A 24,148-nucleotide genomic window follows, 5' to 3' on the forward strand; every position below is an offset into this window, starting at 1 on the left:
GTTGGCTCCATGACAGGTTTTGTGACATCACCTGTCAGCTAATAATAGAAATGCAGTCAGCCACCTGCCAGCAAAGATGGATGGGTTTTTGGTTACAGATTTACTAATTGAATGTGGAGCTCCCTTGCCCCCCACCCCCACCCCAGCCCCACCCCCCACCGCCCCCCAGCTTCCAGGTGGCCCAGGCCACTCGGGGAGGCGATTCCTGCAGCTGTTCATTAGAACTCCACAAAGTTATGCAAGCTTATTATAATGAGATCCCCACGGCACCTCCCAGAGGCAGCCGTACCCCAGGCCTTGCCCACGTTTCGTTCCAGGAACTTTCTCTCATGGACTTGCTCGAGTCCCTGCAAGACCGTAACCCGGAGCTCTGGCGAGGGGCACCACCCAGCCAGCGACCGGTGACGATCGTGGCGCCCCCAAGGGCTCAGGGGTTCTACCGCCCAGAGGCTGGCGAAATGACATTCAGCCCACGCCAGCCACGCCAAATCAAAACCGGAGCACGGACGGATGAGTCACAAGGCTGATATGGCCAAGGGATCCGGGATTTAGGCTGCCTCAGAGTGGCCGTTTAAAAAGCCGTCCAGCACGTTTCTTAGGAATCTTTTCGTTTAGTTTGCCTGGATGGGCTGCTAAGAAATACACCATAATTGCCTTCTGATGAGGAAAACGGACTTCTAAGAACACAGAGTTTGGCTGAAAATTCGTTTTTAAAAATTTTGTAGTGTAGGAGACCCCAACAGGGCAAACGGTTCGGAATAATTTTTTTTTTTTCCTCCTTGGACAATAAATATATTTCATTTTCCTTAATGCTAGTTCTGGAGAAGCCTGGTTTTGGTTACGGAGCTGATGTTCCTCACTACCCCACTGACCAGTCTGCGTGTCCTTCTGTCCGCCTGAGCAGGGCGTCTTGAGCAGCGCGGAGAACAGAGAAGCAAGCCCACCAGCCCCGTGTGCTCGGCGTGAGGCCGCCTGGGCCGTGCCCTGACCGGGAGGCTCGCTACAGGACGCCCTCCCTTCCCTGCCTCCAGTTCCCCCAGACTTCGGACCGTGTGGACCACTGAGAAGAATGTATTGTCAGAAGTGCATCTGCAACCCAAGCTCTTTTTTGCAGTTAAAACGATAATGTTGCCATAAAAACGGTAGTTTAAAAAAAGGGAAAAAGGGAAGAGCTGACTGTTGAGAGAACAGGCCCTACACTTTCTGAAGGGTCTGAGCCTCAGCGGGATTGCTTGTACTGAAGCTGATGCTCGCTGGGAGAGCTATTCTCCATACAGAAGTGCAGCCCATTCAGTGACACGGGTTTTTCCTGGCAAATAAAATATACCTTTACATCTTTGCAGACCTCGCCACTTTGGTCCCTACACCCCACTGAGTTTTTATTTTGGAAAAATAGTTTCAGGGCTGCTCACAGGCAGCTTGTTTTACTCTGTGAACTGAATGTAATGTTGTGAGACTTTTAAAATTAGATTTCCCAGTTTTTAAGGTATACCGTGACTGCAAAGGCTTCGGATGCTTAAGGGTGGGGTGAGGTAGGATTTCTAATTGTGTTTAGAACTGACAGGTCTAAATATATACCTCGGTGCATCCCCTACAAGTGCATCTCGGCCCTCCGAAGTATTTAGGCGAGACCTCTTGATTAGGGACCGCAGACACTCGCGTTGCCCTCCAGAAAGGAGCTGGAGGAAACAAGGAGAAAACAGCTCTCTTTGGCTCACAGACACCTCCTTCTATGCGCAGAAGGCGTCCCTGGGACAAGGCCGTTTCACATACAGGCAGAGGAAGACAGTAGGTCCAGGCATAATGCTCGAGCTGGAGGCCACTCACCGGCAATGAGATTTGGGGCCAGTTACTTGGATTTTATGTGTTAGTTTTCTCATGGCCTGCGCGATTTTGAGACAGCATGTGCGTCACAGGGCTGATATAACGATTAAATGGTAGAGCACTTAGGAAGGTGCCTGGCACACTCTAAGTGTCTACGAAATGCCGGCCTTGGGTCCCAGAACAAGCCTGTGTGATGGGAAGTGGCAGGAATGGTCAGTCCCGTCTTGCACGTAGGACCGTGGCTAAGTGCTAACCATCACTTGGGATGGGAAGGGGCTGGGAAGGGGCCAGGCGAGAAAACAGCTGGATTTCACCTGAGTGAGGTCACCACCCAGAACTGGGGATGATGCAGACTTCTTCCTCTCTAAGAATACTGTATTTACCAAAATATAATGATCCAGGAATCTGAAACGCTAACAGGTAGAGCATAGGTTAGTGGGAGAGCTGACAGCGTGGCAGGGTTTCCAACGGCTGAGTGGAGACCAGAGAGAAGGCAGGTCTCATTAGTTTGGTTTCGCTGAGAATGCAGGTGAACCGCATTATTCCCAGGTAGGGTTCCTAAGACTCTTGACCTCTAGGTCAGAGCTGACTGCTGGGTCTCAGAAACAGGGCTGCGTGGACCTTTCCCATGCCAGGTTCGCTGGATTCCCTACAAGCGAGGACTTGCTGGGCAGGGGACATTGAAAACTGCGTCCAGATTTCATTTTGCTGACCCACAGCTCAGAGTGTCCCCGACAGAAGCAGAAGTGGTAGGAGCTGGTGGCTACACTGCAGGGTGGCATCTTCTGGGAGCACTAAAGTGTTTGCACAGGTTACTGGGGAGTTAGACGGAGTGTTTTTAAATACCTGCAGAAGGAATAGAGGCATAGAGCTCAGAATTCCACAGTCTCTGTCGACCAAGGAAGGTAAAGCAGAAGAATGGTGCCTTTGCAATGTAGGCCCGAACTGTATCCTCTCTTCCCTTAAGCACTGCCAACAGGGGGTCCGATACAAAACACCCCTTGTCCTCAAAGATCCCGCGTTCTGTCTGCTTTCCTAGGCAGCGGCCTTCTCAGGACCCCCGAGGGGCTGCAGGGACTCGTGGTGTCCAGCTGCGGGTGGCCCCTGCCTTTCCCCGCCGACAACTGCAGTACCCGCACTTACCAGGAGAGGGCGGCTGGAGCTTGGGCTGCTTCTTGGTTTCGGCCGTGCTGAAGACTTCCGGCGGGGGCTCCTCCCCGCGCTCTATCTTGCACTCAAAGGCGAACAGGTACTGAATATACTGCTTTTTCAGGGAGCTCGCTGCGCTGCTTGAAGTGCCAACATTTAGGTTGGTTGCCAGCTCACGCCACTTCTTGTTTTTATTAACCTAGCAAAAAAAAAAAAAAAAAAAGGCAGGATCATTGGTTTGCAGCAAAGTGGCTTGTTTAAAGCCAGGAGACAAAAAAAGCACTTAATGTCTTGGTTTACTTTTTTTTTTTTTTTCATTTGCCTCTCTTAACTAATGCTCATTACTCCCACTCAGTAGTGCATAGACAGCATTTACAGTTATAAAACCATTACGGGACCTGCTGATAGCTACATAAAAAGCATTGCTCGTCGAGATTCTTCTGCCTGGTGCACCTTCTAATGCCTCACACTCTTCCAGGCTGCTGTGGCTCTGAGCCAGCCATCTTCTCCGGGCAAATGTACGCTCCCGCTGCCCCCCATCCCACCTCTCATCTTAACAACAACAACAACAAAAGGCATCTGAAAACAAATTTAAAAAGCAATAACATAACTGTTTTGCAATGTAAGTGTTTGAGACTTGATATGGAAAACAGTGTTCCCTTCCAACAGCCACAGGCTCCCAGAAAGACGAGCCTGTAATTCTAGCCGCGTTCCTCCTCTCAGGCGGCTTTCCTAGGGTGTTGGGCAGAGGTGACACTGGGGGCAGCCCGCACCAGCCATCAGCCCTGGTGCCTCTGCCAGGCCACCAGCTGGCCACGTGGCGGGGACACGGGGTTCCCACATACACTCAGTGCAGAGAAGGCAGCGCAAAGTGAGGAGGAAAAAAAAGGGAGAGAAAGCCTGAAATGCTACAAAAGGATGTGGGGCATTAACTTTTGATTCCCACTTGGGCCAGAGTTATCTAAGGATGAATGCCTGAAGGAAACATGCAGACCCGCAAATACTTGGGGACTATTTTGCCTTCAGGTATGTACGCCTTGTGCTAAGTAGCATAGTAAGGGTTAAGGGAACAGTGGGTTTTTTTTTTAATGAAATGTTCCATTTTTGGATTCAAACTTTCTCACAAAGCTCTTTATGTCCATTTACTTAGTACTAAATGGTGCATGATAAACAAAGTTCAGGTTGCTCGCGAAATGCCCAATTCCACTTTTGGCACTTAATGCCAGGCTGCAACGAGCAGGTGTGCGGGTGGCTTTAGAAGGGCTGGGCAGGCTGTTGCCTGGACACCCTGAAAAGCCAGGCTTTGCACTGATCTCTATGTGACTGCAAGTACCTGCCCTGAACGGATCTGAGGGCCACCAGCCAGATATCGAGATGGGGTATGAGCAACAATGTGGCCAAGTGGCTCACCGCTGTGCATCACAGCTATGATCAAACCTCCCTTGTTAGCTAGGCCAGCAACAAGCCTTACTTGCAGACCCAACACGGTAACCCACACCGTTGAGAGAGTCCAAGTAAGGTGTCCAGACACTCTCTATACTTGTTTGAGGGTGACAGTGTCCCGAGGATTCTAAAATTCTATGCCAGGGGGTTAGGTGCAGAGGGGAAAGACTGGGGGGGGTCTAGGTGCAGGGGAGAGGTGTGCATCCTGAGCTCTCCCTCCACTGACCAACTCTCACTCACTTGGTCTGCACTGTACGACTTACCATCCGTTTCCGCAAAGCCTGGAATCAAGCCCTGTTTCAGTTGTACAGCGCGGGTCTCCGGTGGGATGAGGCACCCCAGGGAAGGCTGGGAACAGAGACCTCCCCTGCATACCCCAGAGCTGCACGGCACTGAGGCCAGGGCGGGCCCTCGGTGACACTTGTGGATGAGGTGACTCACTCTTGGACCCGCGGTACCTGGCTGGAGCGCAGGGGGCCACACTGTGCCCTAGACCTCCTGGGCCCAGAGCAGCTCCTCTCACTGATCTGGGTGGGAGCCCAGCTACTGGCAGGTTTTTAAAGCTCCCAAGTAATTCTAATGGAGAAGCAGGCGAGAGCTGCTGGTGGATGGGAAGAGCGCACGTCTCAGAATGAGCAGGCCGGGCCCGCGCCTACCCTGTGTGCCCTGGGCCACATGATCGTACCTCATTCCGGGACAGCTTCCTCCTCTCTTGAGGGCTGATGCCTCCTGCATTTTAAGGGTATTCGGAAAGACAAAGCCAGAACAAAGGTAAAGCACAGTGCCCAGCACGCAGTGGGCACGGATCCGGGGACACCCTTTTCCCTGTTCCTCTTGCAGGACCCGTGCTCGGAACTAGACACCATGCTGCAAGCGGCGCCAGGACCCTGGTGAGGACAGTGTGGCCCCCGGGCACTGACTCTGAGAGGGCAGGCGCTGCGGAGCCCTGAAGACGAGTGCCCTCTGAGATCGGGCGCCGCCCCCGCTGCATCACTTGCTCCAGACAGAGGCAAAGAGTGAACTGGATTTAGAAATGATTGAGACGATTCATTTGGTCCTTCGCAAAACATTTCTGGAGTATTTCCTACGGCATCTTGGCAGAGCCCACAGGATCCTACAGCGGTCAGGGAACCTAAAGAAAAATCTAGCCCAACCGTCTCACTTCATAGACGAGAATGGAGGTCCATATAAATGACCTGCCGAGGTCACCCTGCGAGTTGGTGGCCGGACCAGGGTCCCAAGCCCTAGTGCTCTCCCCTGCAGCACACAGACACGGAGCCCACAGGCTTAGCTTTTTCTTTATGGGGGGTAAAAAAAAAAAGTTTGAGTCTGCACCTTCAAAGAAGCCCGCAGGGAGGGCTTACGTGCAGTGTCTCCGCGTGGACCCACTCAGGTACTCTCACCTGTGCCAGACCTCCGATCTCTTTGACGCACACGTACAGCCGGAACAGGTCCAAGGGCTTCTTGCCCACGGCGGGCAGACTCGAGACGGGCGAGCCCCTCTCTTCCATGAAGGTAAGGTATCTGTCGACCCACAGCTTTCTCTCCGGCTCATTCCCCAACTCATACACCTTTGTGATCTTTTCCCCAGTGGTGGTGGATGAGCTGGACTTCTAGTGCCCAGAAGGAGCGTTTGGAGGTGGGGTATGGGCGGGCAGAGGGAAAAGGGAAGAAGGTGAGAAGAAAGTAATGAGCTACCAAATACAAGAAGAGAAGAAATTTAAAAACTACTGCTATCACACAACAATTAGGAATGAAGGCTACTAGTTCAGGCACAAACTATACATTTTCTTAATTAAGACTTTACTTTGACTTTAAATAAAGGGCCCAAACTCCCTTTTATATACTTAAAGAACAAAAACAAAAAAAAACAAAAACCTTTTTTTACTTGATAAAAGCGTTGAATCCCAGAAGGCATGATTCCAATGACACCTCATGTCATTTTTAACAATAAAAGGGTGCTCGCTCATAGAATAATCACAGTGAATTTAAAATTTCACATGTATGTAATATTATAGAGCCCCCAAAACTATATGGCCTCTTACTTCTTGTCAAAATAAGAATGGCTAATGTGTGTCCTCATTAAAATGCTAAAGCATATGGAGGAAAGCAGATATGGGACTTGCTGGAAAATGTAAGGTAGGTCCCAAATCCCAGGGACCGGTGGTGTGGGCTCTATGCTCATTTGCAAGCTTTATAGACTAGTGGCCAGCTAAAGTTTTGGCATTTGCTCATGATGACTAGCTTTCCCTACTTAAGATTTCTTGAATTTCCCTACCAAGGCAAGGGGCTCCTAGAGAATTATTTAAACAGATTTCTTAGGCAACCATGCTTTAATCACAAACACATGTGCTATTTCATACTCCCTGAACATCTATGGATAAAAATATACATTTACTTTTACACACATGGGTTTATGGGCTCATGTGGTTTATATTGATGCTCTAATTCTTGTCTTTGTTTTTCTAATTATAGCTGATACTAAAATGTCAAAAGTTACTGTTTCTGCATAACCAAAGCCCACCTTCCAGGTTACATGATCTGGAAAGGTAACATTTCTGGGCCTAAACAGCTCAAATGTCTATCTTTCTTTTCTTTTATGTCTCTATATTTGTAACAGTGATTTGTGTACTTGTACTCTTTGCAACTCCAGGGTTATTGTGAAAAATTACTTCTAAATTCGCAATGAAGATTTCCTTGGCATAAGAATTGACTGCATTTCCTCATGTGTATTTACCAGTTATCATTTGCAATGGATAGCCATTGTTTTAGATGGGAGTTTTTCTTAACTCTTTTCCATTACATTTAGCTGAACAATTTTAAACACATAGCTGAAATTTTGGGGGTTAAATAACATGACTGCCATTGAAGTCTGATATTACTTTATTTAGCAAAGGATCCCCAATAAAAGTACGACCTCAGAAAGGATGCCTGAGAACGAAACTAACAAAGCTGGTGAGTGGCAGTTTCTCCCCCACTTAACGTGTATTTCTCCTGAGCTACTCCTGCTGAAATTTTAAGCCTTCAGACTTAGAATTATTGAGGCATAAAATCTTTACATTAAATACAAAAAAAAAAAAAAGGGTGATACAAATTGATGTAAATAAAAAATTTAGGGTGGTAGGATAAAAAAAGTGTCATCTTTTAGAATTTACACTGATGCCAAGGCTAAACAGTAAGTCACTTAAACATTTTACTTTAGATTAGAGCATATTTGTATATATATATATAGCGATATGTCCATATACATACTCAGAAAATGGAACACATTGTATATCCAAACGGTAAGTTCTTAAACTTTCTCTTCCATATTCTTGTACCCAAGAAATATCTGACTAGGAAAAGAAACTGTCCGACTGCATTTTATACCACATTCCAGAAGCTTTGTCATCACTAATGGGGTAGTTATTATGAAGAGGTTTCTAAATGCTAGTTTTAAAATAGTTTTTTCCTTTTGGGGAGCAGTAAAAAATGGGTCCAATGTTTTTTGAAAAATTAGAAATAGAACAGGAGGAAAAAAGCATTATCACCTAAAATCAATAATAATAATAAAAAAAACCCCGCCAACCTCTCTCTTGCATTTCATTTCTGAAAAACTGAGAAGTAAAAGTTTGACATTCAATTCAGGGTAAGAGAAATAAAAGCAGTCATTTTGATTTAAAATTACTTTGAGTGTCTCTACCAAAATTCTGAATGGAAGATCCACCTGCCATTTCTGGCCTGGTCCTCTCCAAGGCCAAACTGGGGAAGGCTTCTGGGAGGACAGTTAATCAGGACCCGAGCAGAGAGACTACGCAGATGTTTGTTCCCATTTATGAAATGAGTGTATCCCATAACCTGAGATGGGCCTAAAATAACAGTATACTTAGTTTAGCTATATATATTTTCACTTTTCTTGCCATCCTTTGTTAAATGAACTTGAGTTTAATTAACTTCTGCACACCTCAATTTGTTCTCATAAAGTTAGAAAACCGTAATGAAAACAATGTTTTTTTTTAATTAAATTGTCTTGTTTTGCATAGCATCGTTTTTATTTTTATTTATTTATTTATTTATTTATTTTTTTAAAGATTTTATTTATTTATTTGACAGAGAGAGACACAGCGAGAGAGGGAACACAAGCAGGGGGAGTGTGAGAGGGAGAAGCAGGCTTCCCGCGGAGCAGGGAGCCCGATGCGGGGCTCGATCCCAGGACCCTGGGATCATGACCTGAGCCGAAGGCAGTCGCTTAACCGACTGAGCCACCCAGGCGCCCCTGCATAGCATCGTTTTTAGATCTTCAAAAAAGACTTAAGGATTTTTATGGCACCATAATGTAGGAAAATGCATCTCTATGGAAAGAAAGTGGTCAGGCCTGAGGTGACGTGTTAGGTCCCAGAAGAGGCCTCCCAGGCACCCGAGCCTCCTTCATCTAAATCACTGTCGCCCACTTTATTTGTCGTCCGTGGCCCCTGGTTACACAGCTTATAAAAAGTGTATGCTTTGCATGGGATTACTGGTCTGTCCTACGTCTTCCCGACTACATTTTAAGTTCCACGAGGCAGGGGCTAAGCTGATTCTGAATCACCGTGAGCACACTGGAGGTAGCTGCTATCGGATCTGTTCTGTGAACGGGTACTCAGACGGACAAAGAAGGTCTGAGAAGTCTGGCACCCTCCAAGGAAGAATTCGCAGCTGAATAAAATATCCTATAAACGGGATTTCAGTGATCAAGGTGCTAAGGAGACATTGACGCAATCTAACGAGACTGAAAACAGAAGGGATCATCATGCCTATGACTGGCCCTTGCCACCTCCACTCCCAGCCTCAAGGTCTGTTTCCTAGCCAGTTATCAAAGTCGGTATGTGGGTGTCCGAACAGAGAAAAAGGACGTTAAGGAAACAAAAGTGTTAGGAAATAAAGGGTACATACTTTATCGCTGATTGGGCTCAACATGTACCTTCTTCGGTTCACAGACATTAGCTTTGATGTAACCTTTGGGGAGGTGTCATTATACACTCTACCCACCGACCTCGGGCCAACAAGCCAGCCCCACAGAAAGATGGGATGACCCTTCCAGGTCTCTGGGACCACCTCACACTGCTTCAGCGTTGTAAAAACTGTATCCTAGTGCCCTAAAGTGTCATGGACCCAAGAAAAGGGAAGGGAGATCGCTGAAAGACTGTAGCAGGACATTACAGCGCCACAAATGTTTTCCTTGCGTGTAGTTTAATTAAGTCTATAAGTACAGTCTTCTTCCAATCTTTCAGGCAGATTTACATTTCAGCAGTCTTTACCATATGCCTGGTAATATGTGTATGTGCGAATGTTTATTTTTATTTTAGAATGTTCCATAACAAAACAATGTTGGTCCATAGCACACTGTCAAAGCACGGAACATCTTTATCACGTAGTCCATTTCAGGCCCGCTGTGAGACAGGTTTTAGCAGAGACAGTGGGAAGAGCAATCTGAAGTACAAACTGAAGCTGTGTCTCAGAAAGGACAGTTAAATATTCCTAAACTGTGCATGTCAGCAGTGATTTGACAGCAGAGATGCTCTCGGGTCCTTCCTTCCCATCGCTTTTGGTACCCTTCCTAAATTAGCATCTCATCCAAGGCAGGGGCCACGTTCTGAATGCAGAGCTCCTCCTGTCCTTCTCTACCGCTGGAGCCAGAAGTTTGCTTGTAAATTCTTTTCCTTGTAAGATTTTACTTATTTATTTTAGAGAGAGAGCGTGCAAGCACGAATGGGGGGAGAGGCAGAGGGAGAGGGACAAGCAGACTCTGAGCTGAGCGTGGAGCCCGGGGCGGGGCTCGATCCCACGACCCTGAGACCATGCCCTGAGCCGAAACCAAGGGTTGGACGCTTAACCAACTGCGCCACCCAGGTGCCCCATAAATTCTTAAACATAAAATGGTTATGGTACAGGAAGAGATAATGTATGTTGAAATATTTAGAAAAAAGGAAAAAGTAATATACAGTTTTAAGCATAATTGTTTTATAATCAGAAAATGAAGTCTACAATTCATTTTACTTTTTTCTTACACTTAAGTGGAAAGTGGGCTTTTTTTTTTTTTTTTTGGATAAAAGTTTCTTTCCTACAGGACTCATTGTATGGAAATAACCTGATTAGTTAAGTTAAAATATCATAAATATCTCACTCAATCTTCATAAATCCAGAGTTGGCAACGTGGAATTTTTATTTTTTTGTTAATTTATTTTTTTAAACATGTAATATCATCTATTAGTAGTCTTTGTTTTTCATAACTTATTATTCTTAATTATTACCTTAAGGTTTTAAAGATTATTATTTTCAACCTCTGAAATTTTTCCCTCTGAGCCAACATACAAATGTTTTCAAAAAGTTATAATTTGAGTTCCACCTGTTAACTTGACAGTAGGCCGATTCAAAAATCTTTTCTTATGATTAAGACAAAACAAAACACAACACCGGGGTAGATTATGGGGAAAACCCCCATAACGCTGGCTGCCTTCTGAGACTCAAAGCCAATAACACAAGGACATCAAAATGCAGGCTTTGCACTCCCCCTTCCTGTTAGTTCTGCTTAACCCGCCCTAGAGCATTTTTCATTTCATCTTGGTTGTTGCAAAAGCGAAACATGTCTACAGAGAAGGTAACAGCGAATATCGCCCTTTCTTCCTCTGAAAAGGAAAATGCTGGTTATGCTAGAGCTCCACATGAATTTTACAAACATTTACCGGAACCACCAACCCTTCAAACCTTCAGCTCTATCTGTTTAAACCAGTGAATGGATAATTAATAGCAGCCTCCTTTTGGGGTTTTGACTAGATTGCCAGATTCTGCACATAGAGTCTTCTTCCCTCCAACTTGCTTTTCCTGAGCTATACTCTTCAATACATCATCTTACAAAAATTAGCGTGTTAATTAAGCCTTCTTGGCAAGTAATTGCATGTTAAGGTTTTTTTTTTTTATTTTGAACAGATCTTTTGATTCCCTATATGAATGTAAAATAAAAGTTACTACAGGGCCATTCTTACTCTTTTTTTTTTTTTTTTTTAATGGCACAGAATTAATTTCTTCAGTAGGAAAATAAAGGCCAAGCTCTATGGACAGAAGAACATTAAGGCTAAAAAAAAAAAATTCCCTTACAGGTACATCACCATTTTTGTTTTTTACATATCATATGGAAATCAACACTTAATTTCAAAATGATCAGCAATCTTGTGCAGGAGGTAATTTTTCTATCTCGACTGATTCTAATGTAGGTACATATTATTAATCCAAAAGTAGCATTCCAAATATTCACATGTGGTGACATTCCTACACCTTTTCTGTTAATTTCTGACAGGTGGATTGAAACAAAGCAGGGCTGATATTACGCTAACCCGTGCCCAGAGTGCAATATCTATATTTTCAGGTAGGCAGTTTTGAAATAAGATGTTTCAGATACAACAGCCCATGAAAGATTTAGGCCAAAGGCCAAATTTGTCATTTACTCTGTGGCTGCTATTAGTTCCCATGTAAATGGAGAAGTAACTCGTTTTGAAGATCTTCTGTAAGTGCACAACGGATCAGACATTTAAACAAAGTCACTGCGTGAAGGAGTTTGGACCCAGTAACACAATCACATGCTTCGTACAGAGGTGCTTCTTTATAATAGCCGTTTTATTACCAGAAATCAACTTCTATGATTTACACAACGTTACTCATTTTGTTACTAGTATAATTATCAAGAAAACCCTTTCATGGATAAATTATGAAGAAAAAGTCTTATAAAACAAATAAATAAGCAAGCATTAAAGTAGAATTAATTAATTATCAAAAAACCCCAAAAACCGAAAAAAAAAAAAAAAAAAACACAAAAAACCAGAGCCACTTACAGGGCTTGATGGAGTCTTTGGCCAGCCTGGGCTGCTAATGCTATCGCTTTCATCTCCATGAAATGAGGAGATGCTAGCAGAGCTGGGGGACATTGGGGAAGGGACTGGCAGGTTGCCGGGGGTTGGGGGCTGAGAAATACCCTGAGAGCTGTAGCTATCCTGTGGTAGAGGAATAAAAAAAAAAAAAATGACAAAGGTAGGGCAAACTTTATTTAAAATAACAAAAAGCACATCCAGTTTAACAGACTAATTTTTATATATAATGGATATATATAAAGACATGGACAAACAAACACACGAAAACACACACATATAAAGGTATTAAAACAACATTCTTAATTAGTATAATTTGGTAAGTTTGCTGGATGCTGGATAAGGCTACTAAGCCACCATGCTTACTTCAAGCTTACATGGAATGCTAAGCATGGGTTACCCCTTATGAAAGAAAGAAAGGAAAAAAAAAGCTGTTCACCTTATTTATCAAATAAGGCAGGAAAGCAAAATATTAAGTATGTTGTTGTTGCTGAGGCGGCCAAAACAGGAAGCTATAAACTGAAGGCAGAGAAAATGGCTGCAAGTATCAAAACCAGGCAAGACCCCTTCCTTCTCCCCACCCCCAAAGCACCTCTCTTCGGTGGGTCTTGTCCCTCCGCCCCTCACCCACCACCATGAGTTCAATGCCGTAAGAACTAGTAACTTTCAGATCCACACCATGGAGGGGGTGGGGAAAGAGAGGAGAACTACAAACGTGGTGCACGAGATGGACGCATGCAGAAGAGAAGAAACCAAATGGAAACAAAAGTGGAGGCCGACACCAGTGACTAGAACACCATGGCAGCTGCAGGAAGGCAGACCCCACACCGCGTGCAGAGGAGAAAGGAAGTACCTTCGACTTGCTCTCAGGCTGCGGAGTGCCTTCTTCTTTACCGTCGGCTTTGAGAGGTATGGGCAATTTGGATTCCCCGGGAGACATCATATCTGCAAGACCCATAGATGCTAATCGAAAACAGGAGAAAGAGTTTAGGATTATACATGTGATGCATCGGGCTGTGTTCCCGCTAACACAAGTTACTGAGTGACCCATGGGGCACTTGAATTTCCCTTGAAGGAAGAGAAGAAAAGAGAAATTGTAACTGAGGGCACACCCGTTTTCTGGAAATCTAAATAGCACGACATTCTGCCAGTCCTTTTTTAACTTAAAAAAAACAAAACAAAACACAATCATTTACTCAACACCCAAGCCACTGAAAGTCAACTCATATCAATATTATTTTTTCAAAATTACTACAGCTTTACTAGAGTAGGTGACAGGTGGAAGTTAAGTCCAATGTTTCAACTGCTCGTCCGGAGTGAAAGGAAATACTGGGTGTGTATATTTTTTACGTGGTGACTGGAGGATTTTGTGCCTTCTTAATTTCCTAAATTTATAGAATCTACAGTTTGCAAAATCACTTGACATTTTATATTGCTTCATTTGAAAGTCTTATCTATCGCATGTGGCCTAGTCCGCAGTAATGGAAAACAGTCGGAACGAATGACTTCAAACACAATAATCAAAAGTAATTTCTGAAGGACAGGATTTCTAATTATTTTGCAATGCGGCTGGTTTCCTTTCAGTCTGGGGCTCTGTGCACATTTATCAATCCCCAGCAGCGGCTCAAATGCCCAGGTCAGATACCCACACCCGCTCAAGAGTCAAGGCTCCGATTCCCAGAAAAACTCATTTTCTATCTCAAGGCTCAGAAATTCAATCAAGTTCACTTAGGATTTAGAAGGAAAGGTTCACCAAAGAACAACTGATTTATACCCATTTATTACGACTATGAATAGATATTTTTGGGTTGAAAAGGAGGGCTTGGATTTCTTTTTAAAGGAAGAACAAGGCTACAGTAGGGAATCAGTGTAGATATCCAGGGAATAACAGCTGAATTTCTACAGAACCCCACTGTGAAAACCATCTGCACAACACTGGGCTGGGAGCGGGACACCAAACAGATGTGTGAGGAGGGAGGGAAGCAGAAGAGAGCAGAGAACGGAGAGAATTAAGAGCCTTGTCAATGAGTGAAAGCCAGGAAACATTCCTATCTCAACATAAAATAAACCTGAGGTTTTATGCACAGGACCCGTTCTACATTCTGCAAACAAAAGTGCTGGCTCAACCGAGGCGGTGCGCATGTTGCATAATGTGCCAAAAAAAAAAAAAAGAAAGAAAAAGAAAAAAAAAAGAAGCAGCTTTAAAAAAGGCTCCACAGATTGCCCACTACAAAATGATTATTGCACATATTCATGTATTACTATGTTTTAGAAAATAATTAGTTTTAATTACAGCAGTGAGAGAGTGAGCAGGGCTCTGGCGAATTAGCTGGCACGCTTGGTGGTGCTAATTTGCTAATATCGTTAGCATCACGGCAGGTTGAGACCAGAGGTCCTGCCAAAAACGCCGACCCCGCCACGTGCCCAGGAGTCCGGCGGCGCGCTCGCTGACACCCGGGGAAGCGCCGGTCTGCACGCGCTCACTGGCGAGCGGCTCCGAGCCCGTCTGCAGCCAGCCAGCCCTTGAAATCATCACCACGCACACAAATCATAATTGGGATGTTTTTTTCCCTTTCTTTCTTTTTTTTTTCCCCCAAATTACTTCCAATACTTAGACTTTAAGAACTGGAACAAAAAGCTTTTTCAAGTGATGCAGCTGCAGAGAAAAATCTATTAGGATCAGCTAAAAATGCTGTTATTTTGGTGAATGTGTGAAACCCCAGGAAAGCAGCTGAGAGAGACCGCCCCAGGACCGCCCCGCTCAGAGCGCTGGGCTGCTTTCGTGCAGTCTTCTCTCCCAGGATCAGTAAATCCGTACATTGAGAAACACCCTTTTTAGAAGAACAGAAGGGGGAAACAGAGCAGGACGAGCGGAGGAGGAGGAGCTTCTTTATGAAAGTCCCCACGTCCTTGCTAGTTACTCAGAGCTGTCACCGAGGAACGACGGCCACACAACCCCGAGAACGTGGCAAAGTCACGGACACGTGGCTTCTGCGAAGGCCTGCTTCTTCAAAGGTTATAATGAATAGTTCTGTTAGCATTTGGAACAAATTATGCCTGAATATTACTGTTGAGAGACAGAAAATACTAATATTCGTCTTCATACATTCACTGTGTTAACATACCCCAAAACAATTTTTAAGCATAAAGAAGTAGACTAAGATGTATTATTATAATGAACGATAATAATTTATACTGATTTAAAAATCAGACTCAGATGAATTTAAGCATATCTGTTCGTTTGAGATTCCCCAAATTTCTTCACTCTCTATTATATATTTTTAAATGGGCATTTAAGGTATGCAGATATAAAAATGGTCAAAAGTGGCACTGCTTTATGATTTTTGAGAGATAAATAAGGATAGGATTGAGAGTAATAGTTTTATTTAGTACTCCTGCCTTACACTGCAAATTTTATTTTACTAAATGGATCATAAGGTCTTTCCTTACTGTGGCTTTTACTATTCCTTTTGTTGAAATGCTTATTTTTGACTTCTTACCAGAATTCTCAATGAATCACTGCAAAGAGCTATAGGCCTCCCCGGACAATGACAGTCCAGGAGCACTATTTTTTTTTCTCCTTTCCCAGAAAGACCACCACTATGGTGAGGATGTGTTAAATCAAGGCCCTGTTCTTTCTCCTACTGACATCAGCAATCCAGTATGTAAAGTTCAGACATAAAAAGGGGCAGTAAAGAACTCGGGCCTGCAGAAAGTGCTGTGTGAGTACTGTAAGTACATTTCAGGCGCTAGCCTCTGGCTTTACCCCTGAAATTTAAGAGTTAGAATGATTTCCTGAAGTAAGTGTGGGTCAAAGTCCTAAGGCAGCTACTCCACCCCAGATTTAATATCTTCAAAAGGAACATAAGAACATATGGTGTGAGCAAAACTGAACTCAAACATTCCCTCTTACTCGCTCAGCTTTCTTTACTTAGTCTCCCTATAAGGCGACAAAGTCACTCCCAGACGATGGAGAAATGGGACCAGAAACACACATACGGTTTGTTCTTTTCACGGTAAACAAGACAGCATACGGCCAAAATCTTTTATTCCTTGTTTCTGAAAACACAGGAGGGCCTATCTATGTGTATACATTTGTAGACAGTCATGACTCTTCTTATATGTGGCACATACATCAAGAGCACCGTGAACGTTAACACGTATGGAGGATGTGAGGGAAGGAAGCTCAGGAGAAACATTTCTCTCTCTTGGACCGGATCAGCAAGGCCTTGAAAGAACCTTCTGATGCCTCTCTGTGCTGACATACCCCACAGGGGCAGGGCAAGGGAGATGCACAACACCGTCATTTCCATCCACGCCCTCTCTCTCCGTTATAGGCACCCCAAGGAAACATGCAACCTGAGCAAACCCAGTATGCTCGCTATGCTCTCCAGAAAGCCCCAGCCCCAGACGAAGTCCACAGCTACCAACTGACTTGGCAAAATCCCAGTATACATTCTTCCCCCTTGAAGAGATATGGTTTTCATCATTTATTACACCTTTTATGTCTTTGGGGGAGGAGGGAGGACAGCAATTCACCTAAGATCATTAACTTCAAGCAAGCAACCAAACAAAATACCTAACGATCTTATAAACTGCTTAGACAACCAACCACTAGCAATGGTGCTAAACACCCAAAACTTCCGGGGCGCCTGGGTGGCTCAGTTGTTAAGCATCTGCCTTCAGCTCAGGTCATGATCCCAGCGTCCTGGGATCGAGCCCCGCATCAGGCTCTCAGCTTGGTGGGAAGCCTGCTTCTCCCTCTCCCACTCCCCCTGCTTGTGTTCCCTCTTTCGCTGTGTTTCTCTCTGTCAAATAAATAAAATCTTTAAAAAAAAAAAAAAAAAAAAGACCCAAAACTTCCTTAGGGAAGGATCCTAAAGCCTCAAGACAGAAAACACCTATCCATCTGGTAGATTTATATGCTAGCCTTTTTTTTTTAATGGTGCTAGATCTTTCTTTTTTTTTCTTCAAGATCCTCTTCTTTTTTTATTTTATTATGTTATGTTAATCACCATACATTGTATCATTAGTTTTTGATGTAGTGTTCCATGATTCACTGTTTGCGTATAACACCCAGTGCTCCATTCAATACGTGCCCTCTTTTGTAAATTTTTTTTTAAATTCAAGACAGCAAATTATCTGGTAAATAGCTAATGCCACACAAAGCAGGCAGGGGTTCTGCCAGGAGACTGCTGAGCAAAATATCTCTAAATCGGTGGTTCTTAAGCTTAAGCATGCACTTACGAAAACTACCTGAGGAGTCTGTTAGGAACATCCTCAGAAATTCTGACTGGGGCCCAGAAATCTGTCGTTTTAACAAGCATTCCAGGTGACACGTGGTTCTCGATTTTTGAGAACACCGAAGGAAGCCGTCGATCCTGTGGTAGTGAGCTTGCCTTTTTTTCTCTGTAAGGGCTAATGGAGCTAGTACGCCCCATCCTGGTAGGACATCAATAGGACACTGCCTTTGGGATGGCGCAGTGCTAAGTTGGCAGAAAGATCTGGAATCTGACAGGGCTCTTGTATAAGAGGAAGGCCTGACGACAGCAGTACATGGCTGCTCATTTACTATCTGTAGGTTGTCTGGATGGAAATGCCCTACATTTTGCAGAGTGGCTTCCCGTGAGGCAAACTTAGAACCACAGATGGTAGATGTATTTTCTGGAATTTAGATGTCTTCTTTAAGATGATGGTTTATATAAAGACAAGTATATGACTAATGAATGTTATAAAAGGAAACACAAAGAAGTATAACATAGCTAATAACACGAGTATTATAAAAGGGGGTATTTAACAAGGCTATAAATGACTTATTATTTTGCCCATCGCGTTATGTAATTCTAATCTTTTAATGCAAATAATTTTTTTGAAAAAAGCTCCTTTAGAGGGAAAAAAAATCCCCCCCCACTGCTTAGCACCCCACTTCCCCTGCATTTTAAAATGAAGAAATAGTTGTCACATTCATACTCACACTGACTCCATTTGAATAATTACTTGCTCACTGGAGCCTGTAACAATTTGTCACTACACAGGAAGACGTTTTTTGGCCCTGTACCCCGTCTATATCACAACTGTCTGAACTCCGCAAAGAGGATGCTGGAAGGCCAGCTGCACAAGCTGCTTACGGAGGTTCAGCAAATCCCACCCCCAGCCCTGGACATCATGGGTATTATCTTCACTTTCCCCAAAAGTGCCCTCACACAGAGAAGATGCTTTGCCATTATCACTGGTAACTGATCTGCATGGGCCCAAACCAAGTAGACTGATCTGATGACGATCAAAGCCATTTCTGGCCCAACTCTAGAAAAAGTCAAGAGTACACCTTCAGACCAAAACTCGTCAGGAGCCACTCTATAACTTTATGGGTTCCTCTGTCATTCCCGTTTCCCTCGGAGACTGTAACACAGGGATAGCAGCTTGATGTGTGCCTATCAATAGATACACAGTACATGCTAAATCATCAATATTCTTGGATGTGCTAGCTAGATGACTACTTTCTATCAGGTAGCATTTGACTTATAGAGCTGGAATAAAATCACCTAAATGTGCAGAGGAAAATTTGATAAACGTTTAAATTATCAAAAATTCAGTGTTTCAAAATACACAATGCAATAAAAAAAAATCCTACTAGCCCATACAAAAGACTGTGAGGATAAAGAGCCTTTCATTGAACAGGTTTCCTCTGTATGAAATAACGAAGAGCTGAATTATCTGAATAATAATAATAATAAAAAGAAACCCTCTCTGCGAATCTCCATTAAATTGGTTATTCCTTAGGAACACATAAATCTTCTTAGGCAGGGCATGGTGCCATCTCTTTGTGGTGGGTTATTTTTGTGGTTCTGGGGTCCAAAGGAAAAAGGGAAAAATGAGTATTGCTAATAGTAGGTGAAAATTTATTGTGTAGTTTCAATGCTCTGAAGTAATTTTATTTCAGCAAGCCAGACAAAACACATAATGTCATAACCCAAATACCCTATTACCTGGGATAGTGCTGAGAAGGGGAGGGGAAGTTTCTGGGTAACAGACTGGTTAAGAGCTTTCCCCTTTCATCTCAAGTTTAAAAACACCCACGTCGCTGGGATTAATGACCAATATCAGGAAGGGCTATTCTATTTATTTGAAAACCTTCCATTTCGCCACTCTTTCTTCCTCTTCCACATACTTTTAAAGAGACGCAATCAGGGAATGGCACTGTTAAATTAGACCCTGGAAACCAGCAACTCAGAAGCTCAGAGAGGATGCAAGCCCAGCCTCTAACAACAGCTCCTGGGGTGGCCTTTCAAAGACGGACAGGTCAGAGGGGTGGCGAAAGGCAGAGGAGATGAGAAAAGGTACTAAGAGAGCGCCAAGCCTCTAACTCCATGGTGTTTCCCTAACACATGGTTAAACATCGCAGGACACACACCACTGCTACACATGCTCTGCATTCACCAAAGGACAGCATCCTACCCGAGACAGTGCCCCCCCCAGCAGGGGCTGGAAGTTCAGGTCAGTTGTGACCCACAGCCTCTTCTCATCTAAAGAGCAGCGCCCCTCAACTGCCGGGTAGTGCGGGGCTTGAGGAGATGGCTCAGGGTCTAAGGAATCTGAAAACTCTTTGCACAGGTGTCGACATTTTTGGTGTTTCCACAAACTGATACTCTTACTGCACCGATCAGATGGGATTCGGTAGGAATACAGTTGTTGACGTCCCCAAGTGGGTTGGAAAAGTTACACACGAGGGAAAATCTAAAATAGTTCATTAAAAAAAAATATAGAATTTCTCACTACAGAGAGTCTGCAGACAGCACTTCTGAACAACTACTTCCGGGTATATATTTCAAGGTGAAAAAGTACTTCAATCACCTCCCCTGAAACATGAAGTGTTCATCTCCACCACTACCGAATGGAGCATCGATTTTGTCGGGGGATCTTCCAATACTTCGAGTGGTGCCGAAAGAGAAAATGAGCTTAGTGTATACATCCAGCAAGCAGTCCCCAGAGTCCCGTGGAATGTGCCCACACGTTACAAAACACAGAGGGCATTCAAATCATTTACACAAAATATAATGTGAGCCTCACGTCTTGAAACAGTTACATAGACTGAACAGGTTTCCAGGCAGCAGAAAAGTGGAGTGTGTCCCCTTTTCACCCAATGATCCCAGGGCTTGGGTTGCTCACCGGTGCAGGCCTAAGGGGGGCAGAGGGGAGGGGAGGGCAGCTCTCAGAGCGCGGAGCTGCCGTGGTTACCTGCTGAGCTGTTCACCATATTGGGCGTCATGCTGTAGGGGGGTGCCTGGGTGTTCATCAGCCCAGAGCTGTTGTTCACGGGCTGGCTGTAGGGAGAGCTGGAAGCCATAAGTCCACTCTGATTCATGCCCGGAAAAGTGCCTTGCCTGTAGGAAGAGAAAGCACACGCATACATATACTGGCCACGGACACGGCGGCACGTACGGGCGGCACGTTCCCCGGGGAGCCATTCCTCATGATGCATCTATGCAAGGGGTGGGAGCTCCTATTTTTCATGTTCGCTTAAAATAACTTATTTCCCAGAAAGAGAGGCTGAACTATTGCTAAGTAATTACTTAATCCACTGTGTAAAAATTCCAAATAATATAAATTCCACAAATAAATTATACATTTTGAATCATGTCAAGTGTTCCAGGTTATGATTTATACAGAGGAATATAAGCAAGAAAGGGGAACTTGAAATAAGAACAGGAATTACAAAAGCAAGCAAATTTAATTTCTAATGTTTAAAAAGATCTGACTCTGTGAGCATTACTTAGTGTCCTCGTATCAAAAACCAGAAGTCAAGGAATAAAAATCAAATCGGCAGTGTGAGAATGTTATTTAAAATTTTTTTCTTTAATCTAAATGTTCTGATAGAATGAGTATGGGAGAAAGCATTTCTAAAGCCCTTCAACCCTGTTATTTGGCATTCTGAAATTAGGTACTATTGCGAACACACCAATATCCCCATATTAACTTTACACAGTAAACACCAGACTTCTACTTCTTTTTGTAGGCTTTCCTGGGACAGGAAGGAAGGGAGCTGAGACTGGCTGACAGTATCCCTAAAAGGCCCTGGGGTCATCCCTCCCCAACTGTGATGCAGACCCAGGAACTTAAATTTTTTTCGGTGACTTAGTTTTGCTAGTTTTGTATGTGTGCTCTGTGAAAGACAAACTTCTCACTGTTGCAAGGGGAGGAGGGTATTTCTTAATCTGAAAGGGACATGTGTGGCACAAAGGCATTTCTCTAACAGCTGGAAAGGAGACCGGGGAGGAGAAGGTTGAAACTGCGCAGTGCTTTCATTCTCGTGGGAGAATTACCAGGTAGAGAGAAAGATGAGGGCAATGTGGCAAAATCTGGGAGAGCCTCCACTGTTGTACTCAAGTGGCTCTTATGTAAATAGTATACCTTGAGAAAACTTTCCAAACTTTTGGCTACTAGTGTTCCCTCTTAGGAGTAAAACTAATAGGAAGAGAAAAAATCCACACTTGGCTTATCTGTTCCAAATGAATTATGATTACAAGCCATGCCCTCTGCCTCTATTAAGCAGTCATCTGATGACTTTTTATGCATAACGGTAAAACTATTTTTAAAGAGATTCTTTAAAAGATTAACATAAGTCATTTTAAGAAAAAACCCATCAACTTTTTTCAAAGAAATGGAACAAATAATCCTAAAATTTGTATGGAACCAGAAAAGACCCCGAATAGCCAGAGGAATGTTGAAAAAGAAAAGCAAAGCTGGTGGCATCACAATTCCGGACTTAAGCTCTATTACAAAGCTGTAATCAAGACAGCATGGTACTGGCACAAAAACAGACACATAGATCAATGGGACAGAATACAGAGCCCAGAAATGGACCCTCAACTCTATGGTCAACTAATCTTCAACAAAGCAGGAAAGGATGTCCAATGGAAAAAAGACAGTCTCTTCAACAAATGGTGTTGGGAAAATTGCACAGCCACATGCAGAAGAATGAAACTGGACCATTTCCTTACACCACACACAAAAATAGACTCCAAATGGTTGAAAGACCTAAATGTGAGACAGGAATCCATCAGAATCCTAGAGGAGAACAGAGGCAGCAACCTCTCCGACCTCAGCTGCAGTGACTTCTTCCTAGAAACATCGCCAAAGGCAAGGGAACAAGGGCAAAAATGAACTATTGGGACTTCATCAAGATAAAAAGCTTTTGCACAGCAAAGGAAACAGTCAACAAAACCAAAAGACAACCGAGAGAATGGGAGAAGATATTTGCAAATGACGTATCAGATAAAGGGCTAGTATCCAAAATCTATAAAGAACTCATCAAACTCAACACCCAAAGAACAAAGAATCCAATCAAGAAATGGGCAGAAGACATGAACAGACATTTTTCCAAAGAAGACATCCAAATGGCCAACAGACACATGAAAAAGTGCTCAACATCGCTCGGCATCAGGGAAATCCAAATCAAAACCTCAATGAGATACCACCTCACACCAGTCAGAATGGCTAAAATTAACAAGTCAGGAAACGATAGATGTTGGCAGGGATGCGGAGAAAGGAGAACCCTCCTACACTGTTGGTGGGAATGCAGGCTGGTGCAGCCACTCTGGAAAACAGTATGGAGGTTCCTCAAAAAGTTGAAAATAGAGCTACCCTACGATCCAGCAATTGCACTACTGGGTATTTACCCCAAAGATACAAATGTAGGGATCCGAAGGGGTACGTGCACCCCGATGTTTATAGCAGCAATGTCCACAATAGCCAAACTGTGGAAAGAGCCAAGATGTCCAACAACAGATGAATGGATAAAGAAGATGTGGTATATATATATACAATGGAATATTATGCAGCCATCAAAAGGAATGAAATCTTGCCATTTGAAACGACGTGGATGGAACTGGAGGATGTTATGCTGAGCGAAATAAGTCAATCAGAGAAAGACACGTATCATATGATCTCACTGATATGAGGAATTCTTTTTTTTTAATAAAGATTTTTATTTATTTATTGAGAGAGATAGTGATAGAGAGAGAGCATGAGAGGGGGAGAGTCAGAGGGAGAAGCAGACTCCCCACTGAGCAGGGAGCCCGACATGGGACTCGATCCTGGGACTCCAGGATCATGACCTGAGCCGAAGGCAGTCACCCAAACAACTGAGCCACCCAGGTGCCCGATATGAGGAATTCTTAATCTCAGGAAACAAACCGAGAGTTGCTTAAGTGGTGGGGGGCGGGAGGGATGGGGTGGCTGCGTGATGGACATTGGGCAGGGTATGTGCTATGGTGAACGCTGTGAATTGTCTAAGACTGATGAATCACAGACCTGTACGTCTGAAACAAGTAATACATTATATGTTAAAAAAAAAAAAGAAGATAGTAGGAAGGAAAAAATTAAGGGGGGGGGGAAACGGAGGGGGAGACGAACCATGAGAGACTATGGACTCTGAGAAACAAACTGAGGGTTCTAGGGAGGAGGGGGGTGGGGGGATGGGTTAGCCTGGTGATGGGTATTAAAGAGGGCACGTATTGCATGGAGCACTGGGTGTTATACGAAAACAATGAATCATGGAACACTACATCAAAAACTAATGATGTAATGTATGGTGATTAACATAACATAATAAAATTAAAAAAAAAAGAAAAACCCAATATGCTATTCTTTTTGTGTAGCATTTTCAATGGATTCGACCTCCTAGCTGGTGGAAAAAGTTCAAACACGGTCCACTTGAAAATTCAAAGTATCAAGGGTTTGAGTGGTTTTTTTTTTTTCTTTTAAATATTACATCAACCATTCAGAGAAATTCTGTCCAGACGAACACTCAATGATGGCTTGGAAAGAACATTCTAGGAGGCTGAAAGACTAATGGT

General features: G+C 43.8%; 1 protein-coding gene across 6 annotated transcripts in view; it reads right to left on the minus strand.

Moving 5' to 3' along the window:
* Positions 1-24,148, minus strand: part of ARID1B (AT-rich interaction domain 1B) — a 440,882-nt gene that overhangs the window by 21,909 nt on the left and 394,825 nt on the right. For 5 of the 6 annotated variants that reach the window (XM_032407588.1, XM_032407585.1, XM_032407584.1 and 2 more), the window contains 5 exons: positions 20,529-20,674; positions 13,147-13,256; positions 12,261-12,419; positions 5,820-6,029; positions 2,968-3,172 (listed from right to left, as the gene is read on the minus strand). In XM_032407588.1, coding sequence (XP_032263479.1) covers positions 2,968-3,172; positions 5,820-6,029; positions 12,261-12,419; positions 13,147-13,256; positions 20,529-20,674 — 830 coding nt within the window. The remainder of the gene's footprint in view (positions 1-2,967; positions 3,173-5,819; positions 6,030-12,260; positions 12,420-13,146; positions 13,257-20,528; positions 20,675-24,148) is intronic. The other variant, XM_032407586.1, reaches the window with a different exon arrangement.

This window comes from Phoca vitulina, unplaced genomic scaffold, assembly GCF_004348235.1.
Source record: "Phoca vitulina isolate PV1807 unplaced genomic scaffold, GSC_HSeal_1.0 scaffold9, whole genome shotgun sequence".
NCBI lineage: Eukaryota > Metazoa > Chordata > Mammalia > Carnivora > Phocidae > Phoca > Phoca vitulina.